Source organism: Pipistrellus hanaki, assembly GCF_964339955.1.
Source record: "Pipistrellus hanaki genome assembly, chromosome: 2".
Classification (NCBI taxonomy): Eukaryota; Metazoa; Chordata; class Mammalia; order Chiroptera; family Vespertilionidae; genus Pipistrellus; species Pipistrellus hanaki.
In genome coordinates this window covers 136,327,359-136,343,751 of record NC_140504.1, presented here as the reverse complement: position 1 = coordinate 136,343,751, position 16,393 = coordinate 136,327,359, and the positions used below count along the sequence as shown (strand labels likewise).

Here is a 16,393-nt window from a genome sequence, read left to right as displayed (position 1 = left end):
GCCTGGGGTCAGCTAGTGTTACTGCCACCCACAGATGAAACCATGTCTTGGAGTAATTGGGGGGCGGGAGGTGTGCGTGGAGTTTGCACTGCTGCCAGGGGAAGGAACAGCATCTGGGGAGGTTACGGACGTTGCTAGTGGCTCAGAGCGTGAGCTTGGCCTCTTGCTTGTAGGGCTCAGAGAGGCCTGGCTTCTGGCACTTGTAGGTGAGCTTTGCAGGTCCTCAGACCTGGGCATGGGGAAAGGGCGCCCGCTCCTCCTCGGTCACAGGAGGGGGCAGGGAAGGGCTGCTCTCCCGTGGCCCCTCCTGCTCAGGCCCTTTCTTCTGCAGGAACACCATCCCCCGGCCGAGCCGTTAGAAGGAATTTGGTTCGTGGCCACTTCCAGGCGGAGTCTCCGCTCCTGTCACACAAACACGTCGGGGGTTTGGCAGAGCCTCCCATCGAGTTCCTGGGCCCTGGACCTCTCTTACACCCCAGCCGGCCGGAGTGGGGGTCCATAGCACCCAGACGGCACACAGGGCTGGGAGCTGTGCCACGCAGCCGCCTGGGGCAGCCGGCGGCCGGCTCTTAAAATATTTTCAGAACATAGTTGGCCTTTGCATCTTCAGGGTTAATTTTGCACTGATAAGGGTAACTCTCACGCCTCTGGAGGATAGAGGCTTTGTCCCCCAGCACCTCATTTGTGGGAGAACATGATTAAGATTGTACATTAACTGGTAACCTAGTGACATGAAAATTAATTATCTTCCCTTATATCTCCACCCCTTTTGCCAGGAAAAAATGGGTCTACCTTAGAAAGGAAGAGCAACAGCCCACCTTTTTTATCGTTTCCCTTGCTCTTCCTACATGCAGACCTTTGCTGTGTCTGTGGAACAACAAGGTTCTGACCTTACGCTTCCCCAGTGACCTGTCCAAGCCCAGTAGCTTTGAAGGGCCAAGGAAGCTGCTCCTATTCCGTCAAGCCTTCCCTGCTCACCCAAGCCCGAGCACTTACTGTACTGACCACACTATTCACGTAGTGTAGGTATTGCCTTGTTACCAGTCCTGTTTGACTTTTCATGTGGCTATTTATGTCTCTCCAGCAAGATTTTAAGTGCTTTCAGAATAGTGAACATTGGTTCTGACTCCTTGATTTTCTTGTGATGCTTAGCAAATAGTAGGTATTCACCAAGTGTTAGCTGATAAAGGACAGTCTGTCCTTGGTAAGGATGAACAGATCCAGGGGAGTGGGGCTCTGCGATCTGTTTTGCTAGGTCATTCTTTGGTCAGCGGAGATAACTTGTTTTGTTATCAGAATGGGGTCAAATCTGGATGGTCAGCTTTAGGGCAGAACCACCTGGCACCAGCTGTATTTGAGTCTGTGGAGTGGAGAGGGGATAAATGATAAAATTAATCACCTTTATATTGACCAACGGCCCTTTCTGTGGCTCCAGTCTTCCTGTTTTTATCACACTCTCCATAACAATAGGAAAGCACTGTCTAAAGAATAAGCTGCCATGTGAAGAATACCCCCAGATGACAAGTTAACATATCACAACACCAGTTGTGTTACCATGCTCAGCAAACTGTCTCACTTCTGTCAGTGGTAACATAGTCATAATTATGATTTCAAGTCTAAACTGGGGAAATAATGGTTGGGGGATTGTCCATAGGAAAACAGTAATGGACTTCAGTATGGAGGTTGTAGGGCTTCATCTGCTGCTAGTGGGAATGTGTAAAGACTTTGGGCCTCTCATTCGTGGGGAGGGGCCTTTGGCAGTGCAGGGTACCTTGTTTGGCACTACCCACAGAGCACAGAATGCTGGCTTTCCATGTGAGTCTGGAGACTAATTTTTATTGAAAACACCTACACCCACAGTCTGTCTTCCAGGAAAGACAGATAAAGCAAGTGTTATACTTCAAAATACTCCCTCCATTCAATGAATATAGCCATGATAGATAAAAGGATAGAGAGAGAACAAAAATTCATGCATGGACTCAAAAACAAGATACACATTTCTGTCGCGTACAAGTGAGATACTGAGTGGGGCTAAACAACCTCTGGGCTCTGATCCAAAAGGAGGCAGTAGCAGCCAGGGGCTTAGCTCCTGCCAGTAAAGGGAACTAAAAATGCTCGGGCTTGATAAGAGCCTGGAGCCTGGTCACTGTTGGAAGCCAGAGGCCCCTGTTCCCAAAAGGAAGTGGAGAAGAATGGTGATTGACTGGATGCTGGATCTGGTGCCTTAGAGGAAGCTGTGCCTCTGGGTGCCTCCCAACCAGGAACTGAGTCAGCCTGCCATGGACTCCTGGAATGGATTCGTGAGATCCTCCATTGCAGTGAAACATCAAAATACCATGATAAGACCTACTGGTGGATTCGGGGACTGGGGGTTGGTTGCAGGAAACCACAAAAGAATGTGCGAGAGGTGGTGGAAAACAGTTTCCTTCTCAGAACAAACCCAACGCCCAGAACACATGAAGAAAACTATTCTAGGAAAGGCTCTCAACAAAATTAGCACTTGAAACTTTGATTCCCTTACAATGAAACTAAGCTTTCAAACAAACAATGAAGTTAAAATAGATATACACTGAGTTGCCAGGTTATTATGATCTCTGAACACAGAATAATCTGGCCACTCAGTGTATATCCTATATAATAAAAGGCTAATATGCAAATTGTTCCCTCGACCAGGAGTTTGACCAGCAGGCAGGCCAGCCAACTGCCTATGTCCCCTCCCCCTGGCCAGGCTGGCCAGAACCACACATGCACAAATTCATGCACTGGGCCTCTACTATACACACACACACACACACACACACACACAGACACACACACTGAGTGGCCAGATTATTATGCATTCAGAGATCATAATTATCTGGCCACTCAGTGTATTTACAATAGCCAAAGGGATGAAGACATAACATTAAAAAGGAGGTAGATAAGACATGACAGGGATTTAAAACCACACTCACCCATGGAAGACAATCACAGGCTCTAGCCTGCGTCTTACGGGAATTGCAGGAAAAAAGTGGAAGAAATGATGAAACAAGTTTTACGCTACTATAAAAAAAGAAGGAACTTTTACCCTTTGAAGCAGCATGGATATACCTGGAGAGCATTATGTTAAGTGAAATAAGCCAGGCAATGAAAGAAAAATAAAGCAATATTTAAAGAGACGTTGCTAAAATTTTCCCAAATTGTACAAAGTCCTTAACTACAGATATCGAGCAGTGTTAATTCACATACACATAAAATAAAGTGAAACTGTAAAAGATGTGAGATTAATAGTAAGATATTTAAAGCTACTTTCAAGACAAATAGATTGCCCACGAAAGAAGAAACTCAAACAGGTTTCTCCTTGAAAAAAAATATAGGCCAGAAGAAAACTGAATAAAACTGTTTTAAAGTGCTGAAGGCAAATTACTATCAACAGAGAATTTTATAACTTACTAAACTATTATTTATGATTGAAAACTATATAGACATGTTCAAACATAAATGAGTTTTCTACCCACAAATCCTTATTAAAAGAATTATCAAGGGATATATTTCAACCAAAAGAAAATGAGCCCAGGGAGATAATATGAGGACTTAAGAAAACTGGTGAGCACATGATTTAATAAATATATAGATGATCACAATCAAATATGATCATACCAAAAAAAAGTGTATTTCAAAAGAAGCTAAAAGAAACACTGGATAGTTCAGTGTGTAATTAAAACATGCTTGGGATGTTGTAGAGAAAACCTTTAAGTGTGCATGTATTGTACTTATAGAAATACAATCTACATTATAGAAATTACAGTTTATACTTTCCTAACAAGCTGAGGTAAAAATTTTTATATAGAAAGTGTCATCAATGCAATAGAATGCAGGAATAAGGAAGGAAGAAATTATATTTAGAAAAAATAAAAAATACAGAAATAAATTTGAATATTGGTAAATAAGTATGAGTGAGCAAAATAATGTAATTGATTAGATTCACTTGTGAAGAGGAAGAGGTGATTAACTTGAAATTTTAAAAATAAAATAGCTAAAAAGTTGAACAATATGAAAAAACAAAAAAGTAGCTGGTGGATCATTGTTAATATTAGCATTTAGCTCTCCCCTCATTAAGAATGCTCTCTAGCAGGACTAGCATGGCTCAGCGGTTGAGCATTGATCCAAGAACTAAGAGGTCATAGTTCCATTTCTACTCAGGGCACATGCTAAGGTTGCAGGCTCAATCTCTAGTGGGAGGCATGCGGGAGGTATTTGACCAATGATTCTCTCTAATCATTGGTATTTCTTTCTCCCTCTCCTTTTCTCTCTGAAATCAATAAAAATGTATTTAAAAAAGAAGAATGCTGTGCTCTTTATCATCCAGGCCAGTGATCTCAGTGGTTAGAACATTGGCCCCTGCACTGAAGGGTTATGTGTTCAATTCCCAGTCAAGGGCATGTATCTGGATTGCAGGTTTGATCTCCAGAACCAGTCAGGGCACATGCAGGAGGTAACCAATTCATATATTTGTCTGTCTGTCTGTCTGTCTGTCTGTCTCTCTCTCTCTCTCTCTCTCGTTCTCTTTCTCTCTCTCATTTTCCCCTTCCCTCTTTCCACTCTCTCTAAAAATCAATGGGAAAAAAATATCCTCAGGTGAGGATTAGCAAAAAATAAACAAATAAGAATGCACTCTATCAAATCAAGATATATATTTGAGTTTTAAAACGTGCCAATTCTTATAACCACCACCACAAAAAAAAAGAATCTCAGCACCACAAGGAATTCCCTGATGCTGAGCCTTTGCAGTGAATCTCTGGCAACCGCTGATCTGGTTTCTGTCCTACTTTATTGGATGCCATGTAAAATCAGCATGTAATTTTTTGAGACTCGTACTTCTTTCAGAACAAAAATTGCCTAAATGCGCATCATCATGGGAATGTGATTAATAAATTACATAGTGCCTCCACGCTGTCATTCTGTGGTGCAGGAACAATACACATAGTTAGGTCCCATGTGTCTATATATCATACACATGTGAATGCACAGGTGTAGATCTGGAAGAGCATGCAACAGAATCATCAAGGCTTACTAAGAATCAGCTTGGGGGTACGGAAAGGTGAAGCGAGGACTCTACCTTTTGTTAAAATGTTTTTTCAGAAAAATAGATTTATGATAGCAAAGAAATATATTTAAGTATAACTTAATAAATATCCAAAAATCTATGTGAGGAAAGTTATAAAAACACTCCTGAAAAACACAAAATTAGATGTGAACCAATGGAAACCCACACCGTGGAGAGGAAGAATCAACACCATAAAGATGTTATTCATAAATTAATTTATAAATGTAGTCTAATCTCTATAAAAAAATAACATCAATGAGGTGTAGTGTTTTTGTCTTGTTTTTTCTTGGTCTAGAGAAATTGATTATAAAGTTTGTTGTGATAGACAAGCCTGAATTTGTGCACTTATCACACTAATTGCAGATGTGGTTGTCTTTCTCCTGTGCTTGACCTTGAAGGACTTATCTTTCTTGGTATCCCTAACCTAATAGCTGACCTACAGTAGATCCTCCCAAATGGTTAACTTTTTCTTTAAAAAAATATATACATATATATTTTTTTTAATTGACTTTTTATAGAGAGGAAGGGAGAGGGATAGAGAGTTAGAAACATTGATTAGAGAGAAACTTCGATCAGCTGCCTCCTGCACACCCCCTACTGGGGATGTAACCACAACCAAGGTACATGCCCTTGACTGGAATGGAACCTGGGACCCTTTAGTCTGCAAGCCGACGCTCTATTCACTGAGCCAAACCAGTCAGGGCATGGTTAACTTTTTCTGAGGGTGCATTCAGACTACTCAGTATTTACGTTCTTCATGGGCCTACACCAGTTCCATTTATGTCATTTATATCTCTGACAGCTAATAACTAAGCTTGGTCCTTACGTTGCTCTATCTTTGTTATTTTAAGCTGTTGTACTGAAGCTAAGTGGGTTTGTTTTGTTTTGTTTTAACCTCAGCCCTCTGGTTTCTCATTCATGCAAATACGATACTTTTTCAACTTGTTACTCTGCTGGGTTCTGTTTTCATTGCTGTGCTTTTCTGGAAACTGCCTAAATTAAGATCTTACTTTTTTCCATTGTAATGGTGTTATGATTCTAACAAAGGACTGAGAATCAAATAACAATCATCAAAGATATATCATACAAAGATTATGAATATTAAAATTGTGAAAATTACAATTAAAAGGCCCTAATATTTAATTGTCTATGCACAATAATTTTACATGAAATTAGAGGTCTGATGCACAAAGATTCTCCAAGAATGGACCTTCCTTCCTCTGGCTGCTGGCATCACCTTTGCTCTGGCCTGGAGCAGCTTTCTGCCTTCCCACACTGCCCAGAGGCTCAGAGCAGCTATGGCAGTGCAGAAAGCCTGAGTTCTCTCCTCCCCCCCTCCCTCCCCGCCACTCAGTGCCTGAATATGCAAATTAACCCACCATCTTTGTTGGGTTAATTTGCATTCTCACTCCTGATTGGCTGGTGATCATCACAAAGGTACAGTCAATTTGCATTTTACTCTTTTATTAGTGTAGTAAAGTTCACATAAGCACCACTTAAAAATACATCTCCTGTGCAGCTGGTGTGGCTCAGTGGTTGAGTGTCAACCCTAGAACCAAGAGGTCACACTTCAATTCCTGGTCAGAGCACATGCCCAAGTTGTGGGCTTGATCCTCAGGATGGGGTATGCAGGAGGCAGCCGATCAATGATGTTTTTCTCTCATCAATGTTTCTATCTCTTTATCCCTTTCCCTTCTTCTCTCTCTAAAAATCAGTAGAAACGTTTTTTAAAACCCTTAAAAAATGCATCTCCTTGCTGGTATAAACTTTACAATTACAGTTTTAAATATTTGAGGGTTTTTTTTCCTAGATCTGAGCAGCATTCAGGGCAAGGTTTCATGGGTTGTTTCCTTCTTCAAGGAAACTTGAATTTTCACATTATTATTTTTTTTGAAAACCTCTTCCTGTAGAAAACAAAAGCAAGATATTTGGTTTATTTAATTTACCTTAGAATTAAGGAAGCTGAGTTCCTTTTTTCTTCCCAGAAACAGTTGTTGTGTTATCTCAAAATAATTTGCAAAATGAGATTTCATAAATTCTAATTTTAGTGAGCCCATTTCTCTAGTCCTTACAACCCTTGGGTTTCTTTTTCAGAAATATTACATAGATATAATCATAATCATGGAACCAATTTACATGTAGATTTTTTTTCCTCTAGGGACTGTAATTGTAAAGACGAGAGGAGCATTTTATATTCTCCTATCACCTAGATGTCAGCTGCTCCTTGGGATCTTGGGTATATTGGGTCAAATTCCAGTCCACAGCCCACCCCAAGTTCTGGCAGACTCCTGCAAGGATCAAGTTCTCAGGGTCTCAATTCCTGGTCCCATGGGAACAGCTTAGATCTTTACCCTCCCAGGCAAACTCTCCCTGTCTGTACAGTTCGAATCAAGCATGAAGTTTACTCGCTTTTTCCTGTGAATTCCAGAAAATCTATTCATAAAAGGTGTAGTTATAAGTGTGTGTGTGTGTGTGTGTGTGTGTGTGTGTGTGTGTGTAGCAGATTTCGCAAAAAGTTTGGGGAATATAAAAAGGTATTTACATCTCAAAATAGAAATAATGAGTGTGTATACTTTAGCCTCCTACCATGTTGCTTGACCTATTTTCTTTGATCCTAGCCCCTCTCTGCTCTGCTGATGCGCCTTCTCCTATCTGCAAGCCTGTTGGTCCCCATATGAAGGAGATAGTTTAGCCATCTTTGTTGCCTTGGCCTCACATGATCTTTCCACCCCATGGCTCACTTTCTTTTATGTGTTCCTCTCCTCATTCCCAAAGTAACATAGGTATTTTCCTCAACATTGATGATTTCGTTCAAGAATATTTTCATATCCATTTTTAGGGTAATAACTTCCTCACCTTCCTATATTTTGGGTCAGATTCTTTTGTTCAGCTTGCTTTTTTAATGTTTTTCTCTCCCACTCCCCACTGTCTTTTCCCCCTTTTCTCCCTCCCACTGCACAAACACCCCATGTAGCTCCAGTCTCCAGCTTTCTTTCCTCCTCAGGGTTGCCCCTAGAAGATACTGGTGGAAATCCTCCGGGTTGTGATGTGTGTGAGAGCTGCTGATGGCCTGAGCCACAGTGTTCTAGAGAATGGGGTTGGGGTGGGGCTTTCTCCCACTTCTTCCCCTAGCATTGTCTTGGCCTGCATCAGCAGTCTGGAATCCTACAGCTGTTCCTTCAAAATTTGTTATGAAGCCTTTCTTTAGGACCTGTTTTACAATCCAATCCTTAAATTACTGGATAAAGGTCAAAAGAAATGAAGAAGAGTAAGTTCTCACATAATGTGGCCCATGGGTTCTGTGACTTTAAGTGAAATGACATATCATGAAACCAATTTTGCTGTAGGCTAATGGACATAAGTGAGAGTTAAGTGTCTATAGTATCTCATCAATGTTATAACGAAATGACATTGAACAAAACAAGACACAGAGATTTGATCCAAGATGGAGGAGTCAGAGGAAGCTGCCTTCCCCTCCTCCTTTCACCACATCAACATTACAGCTAAATCACAAGACTATCAGTCTGGATGACCATCTGAAGACTAGATGAGCAGAAGTCCTATAACTAAGGATGCAACGAAGAAGCCACATTAAGACTGTTAGGAGGGACAGAGATGTTAAACTGGCTGGCCTCACTCCCACATGTGGTGGTTGAGAATCTGGAGAGTTATCTCAGCTACAGAAGTCCCCTCCCCCCCACCGCCCAAGGAGCAAGGGGTTTCAACCCAGTTCAGACACCTATACCAGGCTGCCCCCCCCCACCCTGGAGCAACAGTGCCAAGAAGAGGAGCCCTCATAACATCTGGTATAAAAATCAGCAGGGATTCTGTCCATGGAGGTGAGATGGAAGCTGCTAATAACCAAAGTGTCCTCTTTTTTTTTTTAAATATTTTTAACTGATTTTTTAGAGAGAAAAGAAGAGGGAGAGAGCAAAACATCAATGAGAGAGAGAAACATGGATCAGCTGCCTCCTGCATGCCCCCCACTGGAGATTGAGCCTGCAACCCAGGCATGTGCCTCGACTAGGAATCAAACCTTGACCTCCTGGTTCATGGGTTGACACTCAACTACTGAGCCACACCAGCTGGTGCTTTTTCTTTTTCTTTTTTTTAAGAATCCTGTCTGGCTTACTTTTTTTTTTTTTTTTTAATCGTCCTTCTTTTTACTCATGATTTTGAAAATGCTGATCCTTCTCCCAGTTCTTCTCAAAGTTGTAGTGTTCAGAAATACAGTTTCCATTAATCATGCAGGATAAGTTTCTCTCTTTTTTAATTATTACCATTTAGATCTCCACACTCTTTATTGACGAGCTCCATAACCTGCCCTGTTCCTTGTCATAGTTTTGGTTTAGACAGCTTGCCACCACCTTCCTTGCAAAGTCTACTCTGAGCTGTGTCTCTGCTGAATTCTTCTTAGCTTATGTTCTATTAGCAGCACAAGCAGTTATTGTTCTTCGTGACTCAAGCCCAGTATATTTTTCTACTCTGTTCCAAGTTCTCGGAATTTAACAGCTTCTGGAAAATAGGCCATTGTCTTGACCCTTCTGGGATTTAAGTAGACACATTTTAAAATTTATATCTTTGAGAAGATTGAAAGATAAATAGATGTCAGAGGCTGAAAGGAGTTTCTGGAGACTGTCTATGTATTAATTACCCTCCTACCCTAGGCCATTCTCTATAAAGGCATCCTAGCACAGTGGTCGGCAAACTCATTAGTCAACAGAGCCAAATATCAACAGTACATGATTAAAATTTCTCTTGAGAGCCAAATTTTTAAAACCTAAACTTCTTCTAACGCCGCTTCTTCAAAATAGACTCGCCCAGGCCATGATATTTTGTGGAAGAGCCACACTCTAGGGGCCAAAGAGCCTCATGTCAGTCACAAGCCGTAGTTTGCCGACCACGGTCCTAGCAGAAGCTTGGTGAGTTGGGGAGACTATGTGGAGTGGTGGAAATACAGTAGGTTGTGGAAAAGGTGGGTTTAAATTCCTGCTTTATAATTTTCTAGCTGTGTGAACTTGGGCAAGTATGTTACCCAAGTTCTCTGGACCTCGGTCCATTTCTTCTGTAGAAAGGGGAGGATGTGACCCGCCTCCCTAGCATGGCAGAGGCACTGCTCAGGTGCTTTGTTCAGAATAAATAAAAGGACCCCTACTGTGTGGCCATAGCCACGAGAGGTGCCCCTTAGCTGGGCACCCTGGTGCAGTGCATAACCTGAAACCCAACCAAGGTGCAGAGTTTATCACCTCCCGTCATTAGGAGCAAGCCTGGGAAAGGGCTGGGTGGGGGACAGTAATGGGTCTGCCTGGTTGCATGGCAGGGATTTAGCACCTTGTGAGGTGCCTGCCTTTTTACCTTCTAACTGCTTCACACCGATTCTTCTGTATTTTCATCACACCACTAGCAATGGCATAGCAGCATGCTAGCTCAAAGGTGTCCCTCTGGGAGAAGGTGCGCAGAGCAGCAATCCCTTTCCCTGCTGGGCTCAGGCCCCGCCTTCTGCCTCCTCCACAGATTGTCGACGTGATCACTGAGACCACCAATAGGAAAACATTCAGAACCTGACACAAACACCTACTTTCTTACTCGTTCTCTTTTATATTCCTCCAAGATCGTCTGGCATTTGTTTAGGCTTTCTCCTACTGTCCCTGGGATTCCATGGCATAGTGCTTGACCCCAAGATAAGTGAAGGATGCTCCATTGAGATATCAGATAAAAATTAAAAGTTTTATTTATATTTACCTTAAAGGAAAAAGAATTAAGCTTTTTAATATTTGACATAGAGATTGGCAGTACTTTAGTATGAATAGACATAGGTATGTTGAATGGGCATTTTTTCTCTAACATGGGCAAGTGATGATATTCTATGAAGACCTCTGTTCAATCCTCACACCTCAGTAGCCACTGAATCCTCTGTATGCGATTACCTTTGTTGTTCTTTTGATTTATGTAAGTACTTGCCCCTGCTTTACATTCTAGGACAGAGCTTTTATAAATCCTGTGGTGAAACTTGCCCACCCCCTTCCTCTGACCTCTCTTTTTACGTGGTTATATGCTTAGGATATGAGAAAATTTAAGCTTTTCAAAAAAAAAAACAAAACAAAAAAAACGGGAATAATTCATATAAGGTAATTTGTAAATCACTATCAGATTGGGATCCTTTGGTTTAATCCTAGAAATTCTTTAAAATAAAATAAAAATGTAGGCTTTGGGTCCTGGTGGCCTGGGCTAGATGACATGAGCAAGTGACTTCACCTTGCTGTGTTTTGTGGTCTCCTGTGAAATGGGAATAATAAGAGTGCCTGCCTCGTCAGGTTAAGGTGACAATTAAAAGAATTAATACCCATGACATTTTTAAAGTAAGTCAGTTGCATGTGAACTACAATATAAGCTTGCTGCTGCCTTACTACAATCACCACCCTTATCTAGAAGAGATGTGGTCCACACACAGGCCTATGGCAGCTCTGAACTGGAAGGGCTGGTGTCAGTTCCGGGTCCATTCACTCTCTCAGCAAATGGAAACTGGTCTTCTGTGTGCCAGGCACTCTACCGTGCTGGATGCCGCACCGCATCATCAAACCTTGTAATTCTGTCTGGCGGGCCGTATCTCCCATGTCCCCAGTTTGTGGCCATAGCAGTCCGCTTTGCAGTGGATTCAGCTTCTACTTCTCTCGTCGATATAAAGGACTTAGCTGTTGCCAAATTACTAAACATTTGCTGTTGCAGAATTACTGAACACTGTGGATTTCTAGTCATTTGATATTTTAAGGTACAAATAGACTTTCCTTGCATTATTAATTCCATATATTATTACTGTCAGTTCCTTGGTTATTACTCCTCTGAACTGTTTGTTTATTGTTCAGTCCCAGTTCCATGTGTTTCTCTCTGGAGATGACTCCTCCAGACTGATTCAAACTGTGTTCTGCCTCATACTGCCTAATCTTCACAAAGGATACATTCTCTTTTACCCAAAGTGCAACCTTATGAGACTGCTAGACATTTTTAGGCTGGCTTAATATTCTTTTCAACAAATTGCAGTATTTTTAGAGGGAGAGACGTTCTCAATGTAATACTTTGTCTGAAAAGCGAGCAAGATTAAACATACTTATTTCACTCTTGAACACCTGTATATTCTTTCTCCTCTCTTTGAAGATATGGTTTTTATAAAAGCTTGGGAAATTCCCATTCCGTTAAGGCCAGTCACTTTCATCTATGCATGTTGTCCAGGGTATGGTTAGAAAGAGTAGAGGAAATGAGAAAGATAGGCATTTCTTCCATATTTTTCCTTTCAATCCTTTCACTTCTCATACCCAAGCGAATCTAAATCTTGGGAGCCATCCAGCTCAAGACAGAGCCTGGTAAAGGGATGTACTTCCCAGACCAATGATTGGTTCTCCCAGGCTCCAGCGAGAGAGAGGAAATGCAACATTTTAAAAATACATGACAGTTATTTAAAGATTTATTTTGTTGTGAATCATTCTGTGTCAACAAAACTGCGGTGTTTTATGTCATAACTTAGACGTGATTAACAAAGTCATAAATTTTCATTTTTCCAACATGTGGGTTAAGAATAAAATGTTGTGCTGGAATTGGACATTGTATCCTCCAGACAAAGGAAATGGACATTTATTGGATGTTATTGCTGCTTTCCTTGCACTAATGATATTATGAAAGCTCTTTGAATAATATAATTTGAAAATATTATTTCTGTGTTTCAGGTCATGCAAGACAAGATCATTTGCCTTCCGAAAAGAGTTCAGCCGTCTGAGAACCACTCTTCCGTTTTGAATGTCTCTCAAGCAGTTGCCGGAACCACCCCCCTGCCTCCACCTAACCCATCTTCGACTAGCCCAGTCACTGTGGAAATGAAAGGCCTGAAGACAGACCTGGACCTCCAGCAGTACAGCTTCATCAACCAGATGTGCTATGAGCGAGCCCTCCACTGGTATGCCAAGTACTTCCCTTACCTCGTCCTCATCCACACCCTCATCTTCATGCTGTGCAGCAACTTTTGGTTCAAGTTCCCTGGTTCCAGCTCCAAAATAGAGCATTTCATCTCCATCCTGGGGAAGTGTTTCGACTCTCCCTGGACCACACGGGCTCTATCGGAAGTGTCCGGGGAGGACTCGGAAGAGAAGGACAACAGGAAGAACAACGTGAGCAGGTCCAACACCGTCCAGGCTGGCCCGGAAGGCACCCTGGTCAACTCTCAGTCCTTAAAGTCAATTCCTGAGAAGTTTGTGGTTGACAAATCCACTGCGGGCGCCCTGGATAAGAAGGAAGGGGAGCAGGCGAAGGCCTTGTTTGAGAAGGTGAAGAAGTTCAGGCTGCACGTGGAAGAAGGTGATATACTATATGCCATGTATGTTCGCCAGACTGTACTTAAGGTTATAAAATTCCTGATCATCATTGCCTACAACAGCGCCCTGGTGTCCAAGGTCCAGTTTACCGTGGACTGTAATGTTGACATCCAGGACATGACTGGGTATAGGAACTTCTCTTGCAACCATACCATGGCACACTTGTTCTCAAAACTCTCCTTTTGCTACCTGTGCTTCGTAAGCATCTACGGGCTGACGTGCCTTTACACCTTGTACTGGCTGTTCTACCGCTCCCTGAAGGAGTACTCCTTTGAGTATGTCCGGCAGGAGACTGGAATCGATGATATCCCGGACGTGAAAAACGACTTTGCCTTTATGCTTCATATGATAGATCAGTATGACCCTCTGTATTCCAAGCGATTCGCAGTGTTCCTGTCCGAAGTGAGTGAAAACAAGTTAAAGCAGCTGAACTTGAATAACGAGTGGACTCCCGACAAGCTGAGGCAGAAGCTGCAGACGAACGCCCACAACCGCCTGGAGTTGCCTCTCATCATGCTCTCCGGCCTCCCAGACACCGTGTTTGAGATCACAGAGCTGCAGTCGCTGAAGCTCGAGATCATCAAGAACGTGATGATACCGGCCACCGTGGCGCAGCTGGAAAATCTCCAAGAGCTCTCCCTCCACCAGTGCTCGGTCAAAATCCACTGCGCGGCGCTGTCCTTCCTGAGGGAAAACATCAAGGTCCTGAGCGTCAAGTTTGATGACATGAGGGAGCTGCCCCCCTGGATGTACGGACTCCGGAACCTGGAAGAACTCTACCTGGTCGGCTCCCTAAGTCACGATATTTCCAAAAATGTCGCCCTGGAGTCCCTGAGGGACCTCAAAAGCCTTAAAATCCTCTCTATCAAAAGCAACCTTTCCAAAATCCCTCAGGCAGTGGTCGACGTGTCCAGCCATCTCCAGAAGATGTGCATCCATAACGACGGCACCAAGCTGGTGATGCTCAACAACCTGAAGAAGATGACCAACCTGACGGAGCTGGAGCTGGTGCACTGTGACCTGGAGCGCATTCCCCATGCCGTGTTCAGCCTGCTCAGCCTCCAGGAGCTGGACCTCAAGGAGAATAATCTGAAATCCATCGAGGAGATCGTCAGCTTCCAGCACCTGAGGAAGCTGACGGTGCTAAAACTGTGGCATAACAGCATCACCTACATCCCGGAGCACATAAAGAAACTCACCAGCCTGGAGCGTCTGTCCTTCAGCCACAACAAAATCGAGGTGCTGCCTTCCCACCTCTTCCTATGCAACAAGATCCGATACTTGGACTTGTCCTACAACGACATTCGTTTCATCCCCCCTGAGATCGGGGTCCTGCAAAGTTTACAGTATTTTTCCATCACTTGTAACAAAGTGGAGAACCTTCCCGACGAACTCTACTTCTGCAAGAAACTTAAGACTCTGAAGATCGGGAAAAACAGCCTATCAGTACTCTCACCAAAAATTGGGAATTTACTGTTCCTTTCCTACTTAGATCTTAAAGGCAATCACTTTGAAACCCTCCCTCCCGAGCTAGGGGACTGCCGGGCTCTGAAGAGAGCTGGTTTAGTTGTGGAAGATGCCCTGTTTGAAACCCTGCCTTCTGATGTCCGGGAGCAAATGAAAACAGAATAACTTATTTTTGTTTAAAGTTTGACTGAAACATGCTTCTACCAAATAACAGTATAAATAATTAGGTAGTGTTAATGCTTTTCCAGGTTTTTTGTTTTTTTTTCTTTTCACACAAAACAAAATGTACACAAAGATCAAGTCAGGAGTATGTATTTTTTAATAAAAATATAATTGTATTTTTTCAATATTAATATTTTAAAGTTTTATTTGTCTTGGAACCTAATGTACCTATTATTGTTTTTTACTAACAGAAACTGATGGTTCCATCTGTTTTTTGTTTTGTTTTGTTGCTGTTGTTGTTGTTGTTCAGTTAATTCTTGTGAAAGGGAAAGAATTTTTAAGTTGCATGCTTTGGGGTGTTTTTTTTAAATAGATGAAGATATTTTGCCAAGGTCATTGTTAGCTTGTTTACACCTGTACGATTCCTTGCTCTTGCTGTCATTGTGTGTACACCAAGGAATCTGTGCTAGTTATTTTCATACCAGCTGCCTTCTCCATTGACCGAGCCCTTCATTCTATAAAACACTCTTTTCTGGAATTTAAATTCACATAAGTGCATTGACACATTATCTTTCAATTTGCCCCCCACCTCCAAGAGAACCCTAAATTGCGTTATTTCATATACCTGACAGTTAAAGTTATCCTTAGACAAGGATTTTTTTTAAGTGAGTAAATACAATAATTTCCCAGAGTTGGCATTCTTGAATTCATCATTTATAATTTAATCAATTTCCATTTTTACCGACATTTAAAAATATTGAAAAGCTAAATACAGAGGCTCCTCCCCCCCCACCCCCCCCCACCACCTCCCATTAATTTCAATATAGCTAAGTAGTACTGGTGAGCAACCTTAATTTATTTTCATTAAAACAGGTAATTAAATTTAAAAATCATAGAATTAGAAGCCTGGTTTTTTGAGTAATTAAATCATCTTTGATATCTTGATATGTAGACACATCAGATGGAAAAATATTTCACTACTAATGCATTCTGTTAAAGAACTGGTGCACACCAGTCAGGCCCACTGGTTCCTCCGGGCAGTGTGGTGGTGGAATCTATTCAAATTCTGCCTGCTGCACAAAATAACCCACATATTTATATATATATAATCAATTCCCCTCAAGGCTGCTCTTGCTGTGATGCTAGTGATTCAAGCACAGGAACCTGTATGTTCTCTTTGGCTTAAAATAAGTATATCCTGTAGAATGGTTCTGTTACATTTTTCTGAAATTGCTAAGTGGATATCACTAAGCAGTTTTGCCTGATGACCAAGTAGAGCTTTCATGTCTTTGTACTTAAAAACCCAACATTTTCTAAG

The 16,393-nt window shown here is 42.0% G+C and overlaps 1 protein-coding gene across 1 annotated transcript in view; it reads left to right on the top strand.

The window, feature by feature from the left end:
* The window catches only part of LRRC8C (leucine rich repeat containing 8 VRAC subunit C), an 82,508-nt gene extending 67,242 nt beyond the window's left edge, over window positions 1-15,266 (top strand). The window contains exon 4 of the mRNA XM_084872326.1: window positions 12,805-15,266. Within this exon, the coding sequence (XP_084728452.1) occupies window positions 12,805-15,078 (2,274 nt within the window). The 3' untranslated portion in view covers window positions 15,079-15,266. The remainder of the gene's footprint in view (window positions 1-12,804) is intronic.
* Window positions 15,267-16,393: the final 1,127 nt, after the last annotated feature.